This window comes from Scleropages formosus, chromosome 3, assembly GCF_900964775.1.
Source record: "Scleropages formosus chromosome 3, fSclFor1.1, whole genome shotgun sequence".
In the NCBI taxonomy this organism is placed as follows: Eukaryota; Metazoa; Chordata; class Actinopteri; order Osteoglossiformes; family Osteoglossidae; genus Scleropages; species Scleropages formosus.
The window spans coordinates 6,594,197-6,617,035 of NC_041808.1; the positions used below are offsets into that span (position 1 = coordinate 6,594,197).

Consider the following 22,839-nt stretch of genomic DNA (forward strand, 5'->3'; position numbering starts at 1 on the left):
TGAGGACCCTGGCCAGAGCTGCTCCCTGTCCACCCAGCAGGGCCTGGTGACAATGGCCAAGGACTCAGGGCTGTCCAAACAAGGAGGAAGTTCCTGCTCTCTCCATCTAGGTGCAGCAGCTACACCCAGAGCAAACCAGGATTTGCAAATGAAAGCACAGCTAGCTTGTTCAGAACAGATGTACACAGTTGCTAAATAGTATAGAAAAATAGGCAGAATAAAAGAATGGAACATTTTCTAGAAGATATTCATGTATTGTGTCTCTCCGAGTCTTATTCTATTTATGTATGCAAGATTAGGATTTGTCAGTACAAGGAACTGTAGGTTAACAATATTCCAAAGTTAAGTTTGATGTGAAGTAAAGTTTGGAGCGATCTCATTCACTGCATTGTTCATATTGAGAGTTGTGGTCAGGCAGGACCTTGATTAGAGACACAGGGGTACCAAGTAATGTTAATTATCAGCATTATCAGAATTATGTGAGTATGAGTAATCTTAGTGCATATTAATACGAAAACAGTTTATTGCCATGTTTACATAGGAATTGTGCTCAGAGCTAATTCTGTGGCAAAACTTTCTTTAAGAACTTCAAGACAGTCGCCTCTCACCTGCTCTCCCGTTGTTACCAGCACACTTCAATAAAACCATAGCCTTTTTGAAGACTCTACTTTTCACCACACCAACTTGGATTTTATTCCCCTGAGGTAAGACACCGCTGTAAGAGCATAACCTGCCCATAGTATTTTTAGGAATTGTAGTTTGGATTAATGGTTCCTTTTGTGTGGTAGGGGTGTGTTGTCCAATGGAGATGTGGGTAAGATTTTGCTCTTATCAATTGCTAAACTGGTGTATCTTTTGTAATCACATCTTGCATTTCTACTTATATGTAAGAATATCGTAAACTGCTTAATGACCATATGTTAGTATAGTTTGTGTATCATAGTGTAATTTTAAACATACATTCTAGAGCATAGTCATGCGGACGTGTATAAAAGTTTTCACTGTGAGAAATATGAAAAATCTGGCGCTCACTTTGTGTCACATTCTTTTTCTTATCATTGGAATTCATAATACGTGACACCTTCTGTGAACTGAATGGGTGCAGCTAAGCTCTGCATGTTGTTGTTCTAGGGGTTCTCCAGATGTCTCTGTTGTGTCCGAACAATTCCCGATGCAGTTTCACTTCAGAGAGGCTGCCACTCTGGAAAACTCTGAGCTCTCTTGGAGCAATCAAGCCAAGGACCAGGTCTCTCTGTCCCAACACCCTCTGACTCTCAAAGCAGCTTTTCCAGAGGATGCTGGCAGCTGTTGTTCACTCTCTGAGCATACCCTGTCCCCTGCTTCTGCTGATAAAGACGAGGACAGCGACGAAGACCCTTTCCATACTGGTCTCGATGACGTGGGAGGACTGGAGGACCAGAAAGCACTTAATGCTGATAGAAAGGAGCAGAGTTCTTTAAATGAGAATGCTCAGGAGAAGCCTCAGAAGGCGACCCCTGAAGACGATGCCTTAAATGTGTCTGTGTCTATTCAGCTGTCACGTGTCCTCGAGAAAGATGCTGGGGACTTGAGTAGCAGTAGCACCACAGTCTCATCTGCTTCTAAGTTGTCTTTGAGCAAGACAACTTCGAGGGAGTCCAAAACTGCAAAGGAATCTGACCCAGAAGAAGCCTTTCCAGGGAGGCAACAAGAAATCACTGTAAAGGACTGCGAGCAAAATATGTTCAGGTCCACAGATGACAAATCAATAGTAAATAGTCAGTGTCTTCCAGGAGAAAATTCTTTCTCTATTCCCAAGCAAATGGAAAAATCTAAAGAGGTGCTTGCTGGAGCTGAGCTGTCCAACATCACTGATCGCTCACCTTGTGCTCCACAAGAAAGCAGATCCAATGAACTCCACCAGCAGATGAGCTGTGACATAGAGAATATTCAGCAGACGAAGCCCGGGACCAAAGCGGAGAAGGACGATATCCCCATCCCTAAAGGTAGTCAGTCGGTCACCCCAAATATGGAGTCAGAGGGCACACACAGTGAGAGAGAGAGCACTATCATAGAAGTACCAGTTGGCACCAGTAAGGCTCAGTTGTCAGCTGGGTGCAGCTTTGAACAAGGGCATGCAGACAAAGAGGTGCTGTCTTCTGGGAATCGGGCAGCAGTGGACGGGTCTTTCCTAGGATTGCTTTCACAACCTGTGTTTCAGTCCACCCCAGGTGTTTTCTCTGGGTCTTGCCAAGCAAATGTGCCACTTGCCTCAGGAAAACTTTCTCCAGTCACGACCAGAATCGAGGTGTCCTCAACTTCTGTCAGCAAGGATCAAGGGGGTTCATCAAAAATCAAGCCTGCTGCCGATTTCAGTGGTCTTATCAAAGGCTGTAGTTCAGAGAGCCTAAAGCCAATCAGTGCATCTCTTCAGAGTTCTGGAAAAATCCAATCCTTGCCAAGTATGAGTTACATAGAGAAAGTTGGGGCATGGAATACAAATCAGTCTTCAAGCGAGACGTATTTTGACAAGTTGACTTTGGAGAGATTCACCGTCATGTCTTCAAAAAGTAAGGCTTTTGATACAGTTTCTGACTCTTCAGACTGCATGATGAGCCACCAAGGAAGCAGTACCCTGTTACCCCCTAAAGCGTCTAGGTCAAGCATCAGTAACCGGAGCCCTAGGTGGAACCTTGCTCCCTCCTTTTCTGGACAGGTCACTTCTGTCAGTGGCGATCTGGGAGGTGGAAACTCATCATCGTTGATCCTTTCAGATAGGTCCCAGTCCATATGCACACCCAATAAGGAAGTCCAGCTGTCTGGAGGCCTGCAGGTCAACTTGAAGTTTACCTCTGGTTCCAGTGATGTTTGCCAAAGCACTGAAATTTCAGGTGGAAGACCAAACAGAGACCAAGCTCCATCACCTACAGGAGCTTCGCGTTCCGGAATGAATCAGAGACTGACTTACCAAACAGGGCACCCACAGAATAAGCCTGAAGGTGGTCATGTACAGTGTGGCACCGATCGGGCTGGTTGGCAGGAATTCAGAGCCGGCAGCATTGATGGAGATGCAGGAAGGGACTTTTTGGGAAGTGCAGCTGGGATGCAACTTCCTGCCCAACTCCTGTCCCGTGTTGCTGCCTTGGGCCGCTTCAGCGATGTGTCTTCTTGCCGAGACCTGAATAGTACGCTGGCCAGCTCACAGGACGGTTACCATTGTGACCAGAAAGGAGCAGTCTCCACCGGGGCAGTTTCATCTGTGGTCAGTCTAGAAGTGGACAACTATGACCCCAATTGGATGACAAATCCTTCAACACCAGCTGCCGAAGAGTTTAATATTGAAGAGAGAATTCCGGTAATTGCTTTTAGAGAATGACAATGAGAATGCGTTTTATTGGTCAAGTGTGCTGATGCACACAAGAAATTTGCTGTGGTTATCTTTTACAAGATAAAAACCAGCACATTTGACCCGTGCAGTCTCGATTTTATGTAGGTCACCCAGATTTTTTTTTTTTTTCTTTTTTTGCCAGGAATTGATTGATTTGTGTGAATAACACATCTGCATGCACTACATGCAGCTGGGCTAGCTATTGACCTGACGTCGACATTCTCCGGCATCACTCGTGCCCAGATATTAGCACATTATTATTTTTTTCTTTTAGCTGTTACTTTTTCCCAAAGCAATTTATTGTGTTAAAGTACTTAGTTATTCATCCATTTATGCACCTGGATAATTTTTACTGTCTCAGTTCAGAGTAAATACCTTTCTCCAGGGTACCATTGCAAGAGATGGATTCAAACCTGAGTCCTTTAAGTCCTTATGAAAATAAAATAAGAGGACTGAGGACAGACTTGAGGTGTGCGTGAAACCTGTACTTTGTTTTTGCTATTTGCAGAAATGTAAGTAACTAGGGAGGGATGATGGTGTTGGATTGGACCTTTCTCCGAGCTCCTTGCTTCTGTGACGTAAAGACAGTTATGCACACCACAATCTTATGAACAACTTTACTAACACAAATGTCCTTACTGTTGTATAAATAAAGCCTTAATGTCATGATCAAATGAAGATAATCTAGCATCAACTGTAATGCTGCACGGCACCTCTAACAGTGTAGTGTTGATGTGCTTTGCAGAGTTATGTATGCTGTGTTGTTGGAACTTTATTTCTGTCATAAACGTCCATAAGCCGAATTATCATAATGTCTGCATCCAGCGTCTTGTGCTTGTGAGGTAGACTCCAGTGACCCTGCACTAGAAAAGCTTTTATTGATTAGTGACTATGAATAAATTTAAAAGACAAGCAACAAATTATCATTTTTGTTAGAAATGTAAAATATGTTGGTGTAACTGCCATACATAAAATACCTCATTTTGATTTTTAATTTTAGGTAACATTTTTTATATTTGTTATAGCCAGTTATATTTTTCTATGATACACACACACACACACATTTTCAGAACCGCTTGTCCCATACGGGGTCGCGGGGAACCGGAGCCTACCCGGCAACACAGGGCGTAATAAATACTGTTAATTCCATCTTATAAAACTAAAATCTGATGAACAAGGTGATGCCATGGAATATATTAACGTTGTTAATTTCGGTCTTATGTGCTATAGTAGTTTCCCAATCCCTGCATAAGTTCCAAAACAACTTTATCAAAAATATATATCAGCTCACTTGATTAGATCTGACAGATGTTTTCAATAGTATACTTAACTGAAGTTTCAAAAATGGGTTTTTGGCAGACAGTGGTATTGGTTGTGTTCTTAAAGCATTTGTTTTTTAATCCCAAGAACCGTAATTAGTTTTTCCTGAAAGGTTATGTAAAGTATTGCAAAGCGTTCAGTAGTAGTTGAAGGTGTAAATCCAACCCCTGCTGTGTCTGCACAGTTTGCATGTTCCCTTCATGGGCGTCCTTCCGCATGCCATACAGTTGTAGTTAATTAGTAACTTTTTGTTAGTGGCAAACAATGGACTGATATCCTATCACAGATAGGGGCTCTGTATAAGATGGTTGTAAAATTGAACAAACGTGTAACATTCTTGGTTCTGGTTTTGCAGATGTACCTCCATAATCTTGGCATTAACCAGTCTCCGTCAACTGTTCTAACTCCTTTTGTGCCAAGTGGACCCATCAGAGAAACTGAATTTTCCCCAACGGCAACAGACCTGTGCACGATCAAAGGTTCCACATGTACCCCACCAAAGAGCATACAGCCATCTGAAGGTACATATTTTTCAGAATTACATCTTTGGCCTTTGGGTTATGTTCAATATAGCTTTTTATTTTTGGTGTTTCCATTCAAGATTTAGCAGCCCAGTAAGAGGATTTATAAAGCAATTGTAATACGTAGATTATCACCTAATGTTGTGTTATACCCGTTAACCCGCTTTATTCCAAGTTCTCTGCTTTTTTTTTGGGAAAATTCTGTAGACTTAATTTACCTAAAATGATACCAATATGCGGGATGTCATGAAGGCTTATGGCAATCACATGAGAGAAAACATGTTTATGGTCGATAAAAGTTGTAAATGGGTCACATTTGGCCAGACCACAACCAGAGCATTAATAATGAAAATATATTTTTAAAAATATGTTTTTGATGATTGTTTGGTGAAAATGTTTTTCTCCTCTTCTGTTACAGAAAACACACCTCAGAAAGAATTCTCCACATCAAGTCTTATGTCTTTGGGCTCAAACGCTTGCATCCCACTTAGTGTGGACTATATCCCACCCACAAAGTTCCTTTCTTTGCCCACAACAAGCAACTCCTCCATCGACAGGCTGCTGAGTCAGAGTAGCCTGCAGACAGCATTCCGACCCCTGAAAGATGCTCTGGATAATGCCTCTTCAGACACCCTACCTCAGCAGCCCCCTGAAGGGGAAACTCCTCTTCTGGAGACCACTCAGCCCCAGGGTGGTGAAAGCCTACCTACCTCCAGTGTTGAAGAACCCACAGAAAAATTCTGCACTAGTAAGTTGCTCAACACCCAAGACAGGGTTTCTCCCACAGCTCAGCTGTCAAAAACACCCTCTGTCAGTATAACAAGACCAAGTGAAGTAGTGTTGACTGGCAGCTTGGATGAAGACTGGAACTCCTTAGTGGGCACTAAAACCCTGCAGGAGATTCGTAAGCTTCTGGGCAAGACGGAGGACACTGTGTCGGTGAAAACTTCTTTCCCCTCATCTCTTGCCTCTGCGCAGGGCTCCGACAACTCTGTCCTGTGTGAGGAGAGGAAAGTGGTACATTTCCAGGTCTCCGGTACCTCCTCTGCTGCGAACCCTGAAGCCAACTCCTCCCTGCTCTGGGAAGGGTCCATCTCAGAATCTGTGCTGACATCTGGAGAGTTGAGAAATGGCTCATCTAGAGAGCTGCTTCAGTCTGACAGGCCGTTAGTTTGTGGACCTGCAGCTTTCAAAAGTGTGAGAAGTTTTGTGGAGAAAGAGCCACATTCAGTGGCTCTCGGTGGCCTTTTGGGACAGACAGCAGAGCCTTTTGCCCCCAGATCAGTGAGAAGAGAGCCAGAGGGTTGTAGCGCAGGTGTTCCCGATAAGGTGGCCCCCATTGCTTCCTCTGTTGCAGAGGTGAACACCTCAGAGGCAAGCAGTGACACGCAGTCAGAGGACGCGATGGCCTTGAACAACTTTGTTGATGGACCTCCAGCAGCCTCATCATGTGAGAGCTCTGCTCAGAGGGGCCTGAAACTCAGACCTGGCGAGGCAGAACAAGCCACTGAGAGTGACAGTAGCAGCGCCACCGACTCCCTGGCTGCCCGAGTGGCCAGTCTGCTGAGAAATGAGTCACCAGCCACTGTGACGTCCAGCCAGGCCAGTGCCGTGGACAAGAGGATCATAGAACACGAGGTAAATGTTCATGTCATTGTTCTTATTTTTATACTGTCAAGCGAAATCAACCTCATTGTACTTCATCATTATATAACTGCTGTAACAAACTATGTAAGAGCTTCTTTTTCTCACTATAAGTTGGGGAAAAAAATATTGCATCAACTAGCATCAAATTTCAAAATGTGTGTCTTGCCTGAAGGGCTCTCTGGTCTTTTATTGTCAGAGTCATCGAAGGTGTTGGGGCCCAATGGTGGTTTGCTGGACCTGAATGCACAGGACAGACAGCGCATTGAGGAAATCAAAAGAGAGCTCGTGCTTAGTGCCAGGCATCATGTTAAGGTAGTGGAACCTCACTCTCCTCACAAAACCTGTTTTCCTAGGGGAAAAAAAAAAAAAAGTATTAGTTTACACACACACACATCTTCAGAACCGCTTGTCCCATACGGGGTCACGGGGAACCGGAGCCAACCCGGCAACACAGGGCGTAAGGCCGGAGGGGGAGGGGACACACCCAGGACGGGACGCCAGTCCGCCGCAAGGCACCCCAAGCGGGACTCGAACCCCAGACCCACCGGAGAGCAGGACTGCGGTCCAACCCACTGCGCCACCGCACCCCCCTTATTAGTTTACAGTGCCAGTCAAAAAAAAAACAGTCCTGAAGTCAAATCTGCATTTGCTTTCAGTGTATCAACCAAGCAGACCTGTTTCCACTGTACTTCCAAAAAGGCTGTCTTAAAAATGACAAATGTATACACACACACACAGACACACACACCACACATTGTCTGAACCGCTTGTCCCATTCGGGTCGCGGGGAACCGGAGCCTACCTGGCAACACAGGGCGTAAGGCCGTATTTATATAAGTTTATTAGTATAGTATTACAAATTATACATTTATTCATTTACCTGGCACTTCTTCAGATTGACTTATTTTAAAGTACTTAGACTGATTTACCCGTTTAATCCTGCCGAGTAATTTTAACTGCAGTGTTCAGGGTAAATACCTTGCTGAAGGGTACTACAGCAGGAGCTGGGATTAAAATGTGGATCTTGTGAACAGCTTTTCAGTTGCAAGGCAGTTACTCTAACTACTTCATAAGGAGTATTTGAAACCAGGCAAGTCTCGGTCTAAACAAACACTTGAAATGGAAGTCCATGTCCTTCAGATGTTTTCTTTATGAAACTCAAAATCTGAATCTATGAGAAGAAAAATGATTTGCACATTGCACAGGTTTACATACAGTTGATTGTAGAGTATGTTGAGAGTTTAGCTTCCTCCCTCCTCAAATCCTGTGTTCATAACCAAGTTTCAGAAGTTGCAAAGTTGTGTATTCTTCATCTGTTGTGCTGTTCTAAATGCCTCCAATGTTGTTGGTTTGTGTGAAGACGGGCTGCTCTCTCTGGACTTCGATAGTTATCCCCTGAAGGTAACTTGATGCTTCTTGTTTGTGTTGTGCTCTTGACATGTGAAAGCATGAGTTTGCAGTGGGTTTGAAGTTCCTGCGTATGTTTGCCTTCCTGAACCTTGGAGGGTAAATCTGGTAGGCTGATTTCTTTTCCCTGTGTGCAGGGTTGATGTAGAAATATCAGTTGCGGATGAAAAATTCCCCTTTGCACCATGACTTTTCAGATCTTTTGGCTTTAAGTGGTCATTCTGACCTGGACATTTACTATGTTCACATTTCTGTTGAGGTCTTGCAAGACTCGGTAAAAAAAGGAAACAAAAAACAGCCACTTGAATTATGACGTTCAGTAGATGCTCCAGTAGCTTGTTATGACCTCATTGATGAGGATGAGGAACTGCTCAGGAAATAAAAAAGCCAGGCTTGTTATTTTCCTACTTTCCTCAAGAAGGAAGAAGGCTTTCTTGTCAAACAACTTGATCTCTTCTGACCTTGGATTAGCCTATATTACGCGCTCATTTTAGTTGTTAAAATACATGCTTTTTTAGGATTTTTTAAATACACACACCATGTCTACACCCCTTGTCCCAAGCAGGGTTGCGGCGAACCGGAGCCTAACACGGCAACACAGAGTGCAAGGTTGGAGGGGGAGGGGAAACACACAGGACAGCGTGCGAGTCTGGTGCAAGGCACCCCAAGCAGGACTTGAACCCCAGACCCTCACCACAGCGGGCCCCAGCCAAAACTGCTGGGCTGCCATGCCCCCTGATTTTTTTAAATATAAATGTCTAATTTAAACAAAAAACTCACCAATCAACTGTTTGTATAGTATTATATACATATAAGGCACAATATGAAATATGAAAGAATCAGTGGTACGTATTTATCTCCTTATTGCATAGAGTGAAGAACATTTTTGCTAGCTGTTAGCTGTAATGCAGAGACATGAATATTGGACATTGCTAAAGATTGACAGCCTGTTGGTTGTGGTCCTTTTCACACTCTTGGCACTGCAAGTTCAAATCCTCAACCGGCTGTTGTAAGTTTAAATAGTACAAGACCAGAGCATTAATGAATGCATATATATAAGTGTGGTCCCTAAAGTGTGCATTAGTGAACATGGTCCAAAAATGCCTTGTCATTGACCTCATGTGACACTAACTGTGCAAAAACCATGTAGAAACATGCATCAACCAATTAGGGTGAATTTTTCCTTTCCCAACCCACCAGAGGCAACTGAGTTCAGAAACTGATTCTGGCAGCCAGTCAAGCAGTGGTGCATATTGGAGGCAGCTTCCAGACCAGGCCCTGAGGACCACAGATCACCACAGACTCCTGGACTCCACCATGCAACAGAACTTGGAGGCACGGGTCCGAGAAATCGCTCGCCGGGAGGGCCTGCTTCTCCCTGGAATCAGTATGAAGCCCATCACTGCTATCACTGTATCCTCCTGCCACCAGCGTCCCTCCTCCTCCACCCACTCAACCAGTCCTTCCTCTTCACCCTTACGGTTTGCACACCATCCTGCAGATGTGGTTCCTAAATGCACTGCTAGGGAGTCCCCCTCAGAAAGCCAGGAACCCGCTGTCACACAGAGAGAGGGTACAAATGTGCCTCGGAATGCGCTAACTGCCATAGTGTTGAAATCTGGTCTCTCTGACTACATTACTGCCCCAGAACAGCATGAGGCTGATTCGGTTTCAGAGCCAGAGGTACAGTCAGGAGCGCTCACACTGGGCAGCTCACTGAGCCCTGAGAAAAAGACTCTAAACGAGAAGGATGCTGGGTTGGGGAAGGACTCGGTTGGTTCCTTCGACCCTTTGGCTGGCACAACCCACCTGTTCAGCTCTACCGGTTACAGGCAGATCTCCAGGTCCTTTCCCGATGTTGGAAACACTTCCACCGCCCTGGAACACAGGGACTCTCCCCTGCATGTCACCTCATCTGTTTCCAGCTCCTCCATCACCTCCCCCACCAAGAAAGTCCTTCTCCACATGCCTTGCTCCCAGTCTCCTAGGCAGCTTGGTGGACATGCCGAAGAGGGTGCTATAAGCAGGTCCCGTCAGATCAGTGGCATCACATTCAATAAGCAACAAGCTCACCTTTCTCCTGACTCTTCTGCCAGACGAACCTCCCAGTATCCTTTTGCAGAGGCTGCCCATCGGCTTCCATCCTCCGATGACTGGCCACGGAAAGTGCCAAGTTCACATTTCCCAGTGTCTGTTGAAACCAGTGAGCAGCCTGGAGTTGCCTTAAAACCGTTATTATTCGAAGACGTTGGACTGAAAAGGGAGCAGGACCCAGTCAGAAACCCATATTGTGAAACAGCTGGCACCTCAGTTCAGATCACCACAGGGGATGAGTTACAGATTGCACAACCTACCGGACTTTCGAACACCTTCCCTTCTCAGAAGTTGACAAGCCAGTCTCAGCCTTTATCCTGCGAGACACCCGGTATGCACTCTGTTGATTCAGGTCTACAACTAAGTGACTTGTTTAATTTAGAAGAATGAAAACATGTTTTCATGCAGTACAGGTGGCCCTTGATTTATGATGGCATTCTGTTCTATCAGCACCGTTGTAACCAAATAGAACCATAATGATACAGAAACAATGAACATGCACGAGTGCTACATTGTATAACATGGCTTTAATTTTCACCAATTTTCACACATTCTGTGTTAAAATAATGCTAATATGGCATAAGTACAGTACAGCATTACAGTTTGGTGCTGCAGTTTTTGTTTTCTTGTTTTTGAGTGTTTTTTTCTGAACACTCACTTTTTCAGTTTCTAGCCATTTTAAATAAAAAGTTGAAGTGAACCAATTTTACAAACAAAAGGTTTTGTAAAATGCTTTTGCTGTTAGACACTCAGACACTGACTGCACAATCAGTATCAGATATGGGGCTTTACAGCAGCACTACCAGCTGATGTTGTTATACAGCAGATGGAACGTCCTCTTTAAACGTGACAGCCAAATGTTTGGACCTGAAAATAATATAATAAGGTTAATAGGGCCTCCATCGTAAGTTGTGTATGTGTTAAGTCAAGGACCACCTTGCTTTGTTCCAAACTTTCTAGTGTTTTGGATTAGTAATTTATGATCTCTTAATTTATTTGCTTGAGTTGAAGGGCACACACTTTTAGTGCATTTAGGAAATGTTTTTGATGGGGGTCTATTCCTTTTATCTCCTTTTGTTTTGGTGGGACGTTCCAGACCTTTCTCTGTGCTGTCACCTTACAGTATTTATGACATGTGGTTTTCCCTACACCGCAGCTATGCCTGTTCTGTTACCTTACAAGCCCCACGGGAGCCCAGAGGTCTTCTACGTTCCCCAGACAGAGGCGCTGTTGTCCCCAGTCAGCACAATGGAGAGCTCCCATCCAGGTGTGCTGCTCCAAGTCCTCAGCACTTACCCAGTTACTCAGTGAAGTGGTAAAAGCACAAGTAGATCACACTAGGTGACAGTGCACACAGTTCCTACTCTTTCCCCTTATACTAGTGTGGTACAACTAGATATGTTCCAGTCTCTTCCATATGCTTTTGTGGCACTGCCAATGACACGCACACTGGTAAAACCCTCTTTAAAGCTATGAATAATGAATAAGCACCCGATCTGAGATGACAGCTGCTGCGCAACAGGGGGTCACAGGTGTCTCAGGCACCTCACTGCAGTTGACACTGTGTCTTGGGTCTCCAGACTGTTCCTGTGTTCAGACACGCTCTGTCTTTTCCAGGCTCAGACGACGCTGTGCCCCCAAAATTTAGCCCTGAGGTTCTCGGCTCCAGGGACCAGGAAGAGGACTGTGGTGTCACCATTAAGCATGCAGAGGGGGTATACAGTAAGCGGCAGGCGGAGTCCAGGGGATTCCTAGGTGAGGGCTGCTGTTTTTGGAGGGCAAAGCTGGTGCTGCACTGTGTTTTCTGGAATTTTTTTCAACTTTCATCATTTTCTGTTTCTCTGAGATTTATAATGTTTTTATATTGGGAGCCTAAGTGCAGTTTAGGTAAACGTGGCAACTGTACTGTTTTAAATGTCCAATGCCTTAATGAGTATTGTTCTAGTTTTAAACATAGACTGAGAAAATTACTCATGCTTATATAATTTTATATATGTATTTATGAATGTGTCCTTTTAAGTCATTTCATTTGTGTGTTCATAGTGGTTAGCTACTGGGCTGTGGTTTCAGACCTGGGTCAAAATCAGGTTCTGCATGCGTGTGTCCCATGGGTTTCTTCCCACAGCCTTTTGCTTCAAGTAAATTGGTGACTCTGAGTTCCCTATAGTGTGTGAATGAGTGTATGAGGGTGAGTGCCCTGTGGCAAATTGGCGTTCAATCCAGGGTGTACCCTGCCTCGCACCCTGCGCTTCCTGGGATTGGCTCCAGGCCACAAAAACTCTTGACTTTACTAGTAGTTACTGAAGATGGATGGATACATTTCTTAATTGTAGTGCATGTGATATTTCCTGTCTACTAGGTAGCAATATAAAAGAGGGCACAACATTTGCTACTGAAAACTCCCAGAATTCCAGTCGATATCCTCTGTCTCTTGAAACAACCATGCAAAGCAGCCTACAGAATCAAACTGTGTCCAGTAACAATCCTGTTTCCTTGATGGAAACTGCTTTCAGCAGAAGCCAGAGGTTGCATGAGCAAGGACCCAGCACAGGCTGCTTGTCGCTTATCCAGTGCTTGGAGGAAGAGTTTGCACCTTTACAGGGAGAGGTAGACAACAGTTTGGAAGACCTAGAGCCTTGCTATAGGCGAGGTATTGAAAGAGCCGGAAGGGAAGTATTTGCGAAAACGAGGCAGGCCCTGATTCCTGGAGGAAGGTCTTCTCAGGAGAGTGGCGGCGATCTGGACAAGCGGCACCATGACAGGTTTGTTCACAGGAGGAGTGAGGAGTGGATTCACCCTGCCTCTGTGACGGAACTGTCCTTGCTGGAGAGGCTGGAGCGCCTGTCCCGCTTCATCCACACTTCCAGACATGTAAAAGAGAGATCCAGCCGGGGCAACTGGTGCAAGAGGGAGGCGGAGCCAGCCGGACAGTATAGGTGGAGGGAGACAACCCCAGCAGAGCTGAGGGACACGAGACAAAATGGCGAGTTGGAGGAGGCAAACTGGAGATTGGATCACAAGAAAAGAGCAAGAAATAGAGGAGGGGGGGATGAGAGCAGGAGACGGACAGAACATGGTGAAACAACTGATAGGACAAGGGGAAGCCGAGAGCAGCCTGTGCGCTTGGCTTGGACAGAAGATCACTCTCAGAAGTCCACCCGCACCGAGCCGTCCCTCAACCATCGTTGCTATCCGGCTGAGAGGGACAAGTCAGGAAGCAGGCTGGGCGAAATGGATGTCGCTATCCAGACTGAGTCCTCAGACACGACCGGTACTGTGTCCACGATTGACACTCCCCGCCTGTTGAGAGCCTTCGGGCCGCAGCGGGTTACCAGCGGCCTCGAGAGACTTCACAGCACCGTCGACAGGCAGAGGGAGAGGAAGGCCAACAGCAAACGCAGAGCTCCTCCCGTCTCTGACAGCAACAGTACAGACGACTTCACGGTACCTGCTCAGGTATCTTAATTTGTGAAATATCATAAGTAAAAACACTGTGTCACTTTTGGGACTTGCTGGACAGTGTTCTGCCAGAGTAACGGCACCGTTACTGATCCTTATAACCATTCTCTAATCACTAATGCCACTACTAGCTTTGCTAGAAAGTAGGTTTAAACCCTTTTCACTCTGTGGAGTCTGCATGCTCTTCCCGTGTTCATGCAGGTTTTCGCCAAGTGCTCTGGGTTTCACCGACAGCGCGAAAACGTGTGTTTCAGATGAATTGTTGACTCTGAATTGCCCATAGTGTGTGTGTGTGTGTGTTCGTGTTCGTGTTTGTGTATATATCTGTTACATTGTTCTGATGTATAAATGTGTGAAGGGCTGTAGGGAGTTCAGCGCAGTGGATCTGAATGCTCCAAGTCACCTTGGATAAAGGTGTCAGATAAATAATAGTAATCATTGTAGGTTGCTTTGGAGTAAAGTGTTTGCTGAATAAGTGTAAATGCATGCATCCTCTTTACCTGCCCTTTCACCGTCAGGGGACCTCTCCGTCAGTGCTGTCCACCAGCACAGACTCCCAACCCCCATGCCGTGGTGCCACGCGTGACATTCAGGTGAAAAGGTCTGTCAAGCTGGTCAGCAAAGGAATACAGGCTGGTAAGTGGTCCTTTGTATCGAGGAGTATGTGTGGTATAGAAAATTTTCCCTCTGAGCCTGCAAGGGGGTGTAATGGTTCCAAGTGTCTTTCAGGGCCTGAACAGTTTAAACACTGTCCTTTTATTTTTTAAATCTATAAATAGCTATTTCAAACTGATGGAGTTTTCTCTGTGGCAAAACTGTAAATGAGGAAGAAAATCCCTAGTGGTTTGTTGATGACAGAAATGCCTTGTAGCTTCTCTCAGTCAACAGGGCCGTCCAGTTGAAATGATTGAAAAATACTCTGGTATGTAAAAAGAATAAGAAAAAAGTATCGTTCATTTCAAACTGCACATGCTGTGAAGAAACATAATTTTAAACCTGCTATTTATGGACCTGTGTGGTCACAGGTAACAGGTGTCCAAGTGTACCAACGGTAGAGGCCTTGAGGGTAAGATCACTTACCACACTTTCATTGCAGGGTCCCGTATCCGATTACAGTGACGTTAAGTTTCACACTCTCTCCTTTATTGCCTTGCAGCAGATGGCAAATAAATTGCTTTGCGGCTCCTCTTCCACTGACTTTAAAAAGCAGGTGCACGTCTACATTTCTTGGCTAATAAATCATTTTTAACTGTAGTAGCCGGAATGGCAAGGGTTATTGTAGTCTCAATTAGACAAGCCCAAATTTAAAACTCCTCGCTGTGTGCTTTTAAGTCACTGTCACATTAAGTAAATAACATATGAGAGTAATAAATTTACATTTTTAAAACATCTTCCAAATGAATAAATATAGACAGCTTGTACTGTTTAACTGTAAAGAGCCATGTGAAATCCAAACTTGGTCCTCATAAACATGAATGAATACTTGAATCAAAATAGGGGTATTATGCATACTCAAATGGGTGCATCTCAGGGGATGACTGTGTACTGGTTATATACCCACACTATTGTTTCTAAGTGTGGGGGCCAATGTAAATTTTTGAGTAAGATTGATAAACGCACACACAATGTCTACAACTGCTTGTCCCGAGCTGGGTCGCGGCAAGCTGGAGCCCAACCAGGCAACACGGGGCACAAGGATGAATGGGGAGGGATCACACCCCGGGCAGGATGCCAGTCTGCCGCAAGGCACCCCAAGCAGGATTGGCACCCCAAGCAGGATTCGAACCCCAGACCCACCACAGAGCAGGCCCCGGCCAAACCCGCTGCACAATCACACACCCTCCCTTGATAAACACTGAACAGTGAAAATCTGTACACTGTTACTGTGTTCATGTAGAAAATAAATATATTATTCAGGTCACACTCAAATCCTACAGTGTTTTCTGCTGGTTGACGCTGGAAGTTCTTTAAGAGTACATAACTTGGGTCATTCCATCAGTGGGACGAACACTGTGAAATCTTCCCGTGTCTTGGGTGCTTGTAGCTGGTTGGATGCTGGGAGTGCAGTATGTGTTTGGTCCTCTGATTGGATTTAGTTCCCTTCCACGGCACCACGGGACATACTCTCACTGTGTAAAGTAAGGCACACGAAAATGATAACAAACTGGCAGATAAATTCAGATGTAATTAGATTAAAGATAATTCAAGATTAAAATAATTGAAAACGAAACAATTGTGTCCTTGACAGGTGACCTGGAGATTGTCAGCAATGGCACACGGAAACACACCCGCGATGTTGGGACCACCTTCCCTTCCCCACAGTCTTCACGGCGACTGGAGGTCATTGCTTCTGACAGTAAGGGAATCAACGGGGAGCAGAAAACCCCTCCTCAACCCCAAGACCCTGAAAATGGCAGCTGGAGCCAACCTATGGTTTATCCCCCAGGTATAGGAATTTATGTAATACTACAGATGGATCTGGCTTTGAATCTGTGATTATTCTGAAACCAGTATCAAAAATAAGTTCCTTAATCTCCCCCTGTGGCAGAGTGGTGACAGATCTGGCAAATTGTTTGTCCTTTTTAATTGGTTTTATAAACAGTACTGGCTAACAGCAACATAGAGACAGAAACAGTACACTGGGAACTTGCAAATGCATCTCCACATACAAAAAACAATCAGAATCAGAACGAGCTTTATTGCCAAGTATGTTCACACATACAAGGAATTTGTCTTGGTGACAGGAACTTCCACAGCACAGACAGAATGACAGTGGCAAGATAGATGAGAAGATAGAGTATGTGAATAAGGGATGAAAAATATATAAAAAATATACAGTACCCAATATTATATACAAAAATAGTCACTAGTTACAAATGGAAGGGAGTGTGAGAAGTGATATGATGTGATAAAAAGTTAGAAATATAAATAGCATTATGTATTGCACTGGTTTACTCTCTAGTGGAGAGATTTAGGTGTTCATGAGGTAGATGGCCTGAGGAAAGAAACTTTTCTTATGCCTGGCTGTCCTGGTGCTCAGTGCTCTGTAGCGCTGGCCAGATGGCAAGGGTTCGAAGAGGAAGTGGCCTGGATGTGAGGGGTCTAGAATGATTTTGCTAGCCCTTTTACTGACTCTGGACGAGTGCAGTTCTTGGAGAGCTGGGGGGGATGTGCCGATGATTCTTCCAGCAGTCCGAACTATCTGCTGTAGTCTTTTGATGTCTGACTTCGTAGCTGAGCTGAACCAGACAGGTGCAGAGGACAGACTCAATGACTGCGGAGTAGAATTGCATCAGTAGCTCCTGTGGCAGGTTGAACTTCCTCAGCTGGCGAAGGAAGTACAACCTCTGCTGGGCCTTCTTCACAATGGAGTCTATGTGGGGCTCCCACTTCAGGTCCTGTGAGATGGTGGTGCCCAGGAACCTGAATGACTCCACTGTTGCCACAGTGCTGTTCATGATGGTGAGTGGGGATAATGCTGAGGTGTTTCTCCTGAAGTCTACGATCATCTCCACTGTTTTGAGCGTGTTCAGCTCCAGGTTGTTATGACTGCACCAGACAGCCAGCTCTTGGACCTCCTGTCTGTAAGCAGACTCGTCACCATCCCGGATGAGGCCAATGAGTGTGGTGTCGTCTGCGAACTTCAGGAGTTTAACAGAGGGGTCTTTAGCGGTTCAGTCGTTGGTGTACAGGGAGAAGAGCAGTGAGGAGAGCACACATCCCTGGGGGGTGCCAGTACTGATCGTGAAAACAAGGGTAGAAGATAAAAGGATGGAGTATTTCATAAGTGTAACATTTAGCTCCAGAATGGTGGTCCACACTCTCCAGAATTCCTGTGAATTTTCACTCTGAACAAATCTTAATTTTTCTAATGGAAGAAAAAGAAACTTTGGTCATCTACATATTTACAGTGGAAATTTCAGGCGTAACTCATAACAACAAAATACATTTCCTTGCAAGGGATGCAAGATAATCCAGCAAGTTTTCCATAATTTCATCCAAAGGAATTTGGGTTGTGGTGTGACAAAAAACAGAGGAAAACAAAATAACTTTTTCTAAAGGGTTTTTAAGTGGTTGAGTGACCCTGAGTTGGATTTTTAAATAAGCAAATAATAACGCAGGTGAGAACTTGTTGTATCAGCCTACTGCAGTGTATTGCCTGTAAAATCAGTATTCATCTAAAAGATTGGATGTAATTGTAAATTCTTTATGGAGGAAAAAACTTGCTGGCGTTTCAAGTCTTTCCTGCAAACCCAGAATTGTTCTTGTAGCTCTATTTAACTTATCACACCTATGGGAATGGGCTTTTTCTCGCCTTTTCTTAATTGTGTCGGATTATAAACTTCTTCAGTCAGAAGTACTACGTAGCTACAGAAATTACCTGATGAGAAAGTGCACTTTAGTTATGGTTCACAGCTTTCTTCATTTAATTGACATGTTTCTCCAAGGTGACTTCCAGTGCTAGGTTTGTCTGCTAAGCTACTCAGCTATTTACCCGGTATATTTTAGTGTGTCAGATCAAGGTGCATGCTAGGTTGTATTCTAACCTGGGTCATTCAATTGCAAGGTGACAGTGTACACACCTCCTCCTGCTCCTTTGGAGACCCTGTGCCCATTTTTTCCTGTGCCCACTGCAGGTGTGTCGTGGTTCATTCCTACTGACAAGGAGAAGAAGGAGAACAGACCTGACTGTGCTTCAGGTCCAGGTCCAGTGTGGTTTGAGCCTTTTACCAAAATGAAACCCTGGAGGGAACCACTGCGAGAGAGGCAGGTGCAGGATGAGCCCGTGAGCTCTAGAGAAAGGAGCCAGCGGCAGCCAGCGCCAGATGACACGGTAATGGGCAAGGTTCCCTCCGCCCTGGTTCGGGTAACTCTTCAGGTTTGTACCTGTGTGTCCTTATTAGGATTTTGTCATATTACATGTTTTGGTAATACGCATATTTGCAAAGTGAAAATTTTTTTTTTTTTGGCTGTAAGCATTATTCCTGTTTTCTAATTGATGTGAATTGGTGTGTTTCTTTGGATATTTGCTGATTTAGTACATTGTCAATATTAGAAATAATACTGAATATTGCTTGAAATACTCTATTTTAAATGTTAAAGAATTAAATTGTAAAATTTTCTTATTTAAATTGATTTTAAATGTCTAATATTTTTAAATATTCAAAAAATAATACCGTATTTACTTGATTCTAAGAGACCATAGACTGTAAGACTCATCCTAGATTTAGAGATGCATCCTTGTTGGAAAAAAAAAAAGGGCAAAAAATACCAACCTCGCATTATTTGAGCTTAGTATGACACAAACCTTAAATTTTCAATATAACTAACAATGGAGCAAGATGAAATGCGAAAGTAAATGGGGGAAAAATTCTTATCAATTTTGCCGATTTCCTCTTCATTATGGACCTGTGACCCTTTATCAAAATCGAAATCTACTGAATCACGGTTAGATTCACAAAAATATCATCTTCTATGCCAAATTTAGGTTACGCATGTCGTTCTAGTAATGGACGTAACTGAAGCGATGAACGATTACGGGCGTGCGATTACGTCAACAGTTCTGAGACACGTCCCTGAATATGTTGACACCATCAAAGTCATGACAGTGCCCTGATTTTACCTGGCAGGAAGCCCTGGAGCTGCACAGACCTGACTTCATCTCCTGCTCTCGGGAGAGGATGAAGAAGCTGGGGCTTCGTGCAGAAGAGCGGCGTCTCCAGGCCATGTTTGCCCAGGAGAGGGAGGACCTTTTCAACCGTCCTACTGGCACAGAGGGGCACACCATTCCCACAGGTTCTTCATACTGCTGTCAGGAACCATTACCAGATCGCTATTACAATTTAATGTCTGCATTTCCAGTTTTTCTAGGGATTTATTTACGAAGCCCCATCTGGCATTGGTTAATGTGGTGATGACGACATCTGTTCCTGGTTCAGATCCCACTCTGCTGCAGAACTGAAATTTGTTCAACAATCAGTACTTTTTAAGTCGCTTTGGAAAAAAGTAGAAAAGCAAAATAAATTACGATAACTGGCTGTCAAGTGTCCAGCGTTTTGGTCTCATCTTGACAGTTCTCTACAATTCTATCCTTTGCCAATCCAAATCGTTTCACTTGACATGCTTCTTGAGAAATATTGTTTGGATCGGTTTCACAGGTGATGTAGAATATTTAATATTTCGAGCAAACAATGTAAATGCATTATTTCATCGAGGCCAATACTGCCATAGCAGTACTCCATGCCTTTAGTCAGACTTAAGTACAGTCAAAACTGTTTACTTCATTTAGCAGACGCTTTTCTCCGAAGCGACTCTCAGTGAACACTATGTAGTGTTATCAGCCCACATCTTATTTACCAGGGTGACTTACACTGCTAGATACACTACTTACTCATCCATACATCAGTGGAACACACTCTCTGTGTTACTCCCACACACTAGGGGTGACTTAGTCACCAGTCTACCTGAACAGCATCTCTTTGGACTGGGTGGAAACCGGAGCACCCGGAGGAAACCCACACAGACACAGGGAGAGCATACGAACTCCACACAGACTGAGCGGGGATCGAACCCTCGTTCTCTTGCACCACCCAGGTGCTGTGAGGCAGCAGCGTCACTCACTGTGCCACCTTGCCGCAAATTTGTGTCCTCTAAATCTGGTCTCGGCTGAAGCATTTAAACCGTGTATAATGTGGTGCTTCTATTAATGATGCTGTGTCCTGAACAAATTCCATTTCTGTTTTTTTCCTCAGGGCCCCTGGTTTATGCTAAAAGAGTAATACCAAAGAAGGAGATGTTCATGAGGTCCAAAAAGTAAATTCCAGCTCCAATTTTCTGCTTTCCCTGGCTGTTTATATTTTGTTATAATTTTTGCCAAAGAAACTTTTTTTGCTTTTTTGTCCCTCACTTTGTTGTCCCTGCAGCTTAATGCTTTGAGGCAAAATGATTTTCCTTCACATAATGTAATATTTCCTCAGTCAAAGTAGCTGAATTTCCAGTGTGTCTTTTACACATTTCTGACAGTTGTATGTTATGGCATTATGAATTTTGGAAACTGGTAAAAGCAGGTTGGCAGATTGTGCACATTCAAGTGACCCATCTCTTCTCTCTTTCCTGCATTAACTGCATGTCTTCTGAGTGAACTCATTGTGTCTGTGGAGGAAGGGTAATCTTTATTATTGCATTTTGTCCAACCCCCTAATGCTTGGCCCAATTCCTGCATTTGATGTTGCATTAAACACAAGATTAAGGCTCTAGGCCCACAAATTAATGATACCAACAGACCAAAAAACTCATGTTGAATGCCTTGCTAGTCTTCAAACACTTTAAAAATACATTTTCACCTGTTTTTTTACTGCTTTGACCAATCTTTAGGAAAGGGTCTAATTTAGTTACTCAGATATTCAAAGTACAACTATTCCAAAGATATACGTATCAAAATGTAGTACGCATAAACTCTTTTCCCCTTACTTACCAAATATCTAGTCTGATCATCTATCTAATGTCTGTTGCTTCTCCAGCCACTGCTCTGAAGGAGCCGGTGCAAATCACACCCCATTTATAAAATCCAGCAGGTTTAAATGAAGACCTAAAGTGCATGTTCGTTCCTTTGAATGAGGCCCCTGCAAGTGTGATGTGGCTAAAATCAGTTTTCTGCCTTCCTAACTCACCTTCTCACCTGTGCCAGGATGTATTGTCGACTGCCAGAAGTGCAGCGGAAGAAAGAGGAGGAGCGACGCCGGGCTGAGTATCGCTCTTATAGGCTAAAAGCTCAACTCTACAAGAAGGTAAGGCCCAAGGCCTCCCTCCAAAAGGCTGCTAGCAGTTCTGCCATTCGATTCTTCTTCTCACCCACAGAGCTAATCAGCTCAACCTCGGTGCTTCTTGTTTTTTGAAAACCACGGGCTGGCAGACTGCAACTCTAGTAAAATGCAGAAGGAAGATCTGATAACCCCACAGTGGTTATATACTAAAAGGGTTAATCAAGTTTTTGATTATACCTATCATTCTGCATCTGAAGGCTGGGGACCTTCCTTCACACTTTGTATACATCTTGCAACCTTCCAAAAGCTGCACTGCAGAAAATGCACAATGGATTTTTCTGACATCGGGAAAAGCTTTTTTCACTGCTCCGTCAGAATATTTTAAGTCTTTTAACCAGTTTTTCTGAGCTTTGAGCAGAATTCAGTCACGTCTTTGTCGCACAGTTGAGGAAACATCCGTCACTGTAACTGTTGCAAAATATGAATTGATGTATGGATGAGTGACCCATTGTAAGTAGTGTATCTAGCAGTGTAAATCACCTTGGTGAATAAGGTGTGTGGGCTAGTAACACTATATAGCATCCATTGTAAGTTGCTTTGGAGAAAAGCATCTGCTAAGTGAATAAATGTAAATGTAAAATGGGGTAAAACTATTGAATGGGTCAATTGAAGTCTAAACAAAAGGGTCCTACTGCTAGTGTACAAACAGAATCCCTTGAGCTTAGACACCCCCCCACAGCACAGCCCCAACACACATAGTCACACTCCAAAACTTCCCAATGAACCCTTCCGCACAGGCTGCTTTCACTATATCTGGACCAGATAGCAACAAAATCTAGTGTCGGGTGACCTGCTCTAGGAGGCCACAAAATACGTTTATTAAATATGTTTTTTGTTTAGGATTTGCCCTGGACTTCTAAGAGCTCGATCTTTCTGACCCACATGTTGCTATTTTGAGTGATAAGACTAAGTTCAATGTATTTGATTAGCAGGACAGTCTCACCTTGACTGAACTGAATGTCTGGGACTTTTATCTTACAGAAAATCACCAACCATGTGCTGGGCAGGAAAACACCATGGCAGTGATACGACTGAGCTGAGAAGCATCAAAGCTCTGTGATCATGAGTGCTGTGAAAATTATGGTGATTCTTTTGTTTTTAGACATAGATATTAATACTTGAACATTATTTATATGCTGTGCTTTGTTTTATAATACTACTGAGATGTATTTGAATGTAATGCAGATTTCTGTAAATGATA

At 44.0% G+C, this 22,839-nt stretch overlaps 1 protein-coding gene across 1 annotated transcript; it reads left to right on the forward strand.

Annotated features, from left to right (window-relative positions):
• The first annotated feature begins 1,171 nt into the window (after positions 1 to 1,171).
• Positions 1,172 to 22,839, forward strand: LOC114910182 (uncharacterized). The gene is made up of 16 exons (XM_029250134.1): positions 1,172 to 3,334; positions 5,043 to 5,208; positions 5,627 to 6,759; positions 6,807 to 6,846; positions 7,052 to 7,167; positions 9,463 to 10,687; positions 11,513 to 11,623; positions 11,974 to 12,111; positions 12,716 to 13,812; positions 14,334 to 14,451; positions 16,064 to 16,261; positions 18,453 to 18,694; positions 19,446 to 19,626; positions 20,568 to 20,628; positions 21,503 to 21,602; positions 22,620 to 22,839. Exons 1-16 carry the CDS (start codon positions 1,172 to 1,174, stop codon positions 22,662 to 22,664), a joined length of 7,134 nt encoding a protein of 2,377 aa, XP_029105967.1. The 3' UTR covers positions 22,665 to 22,839.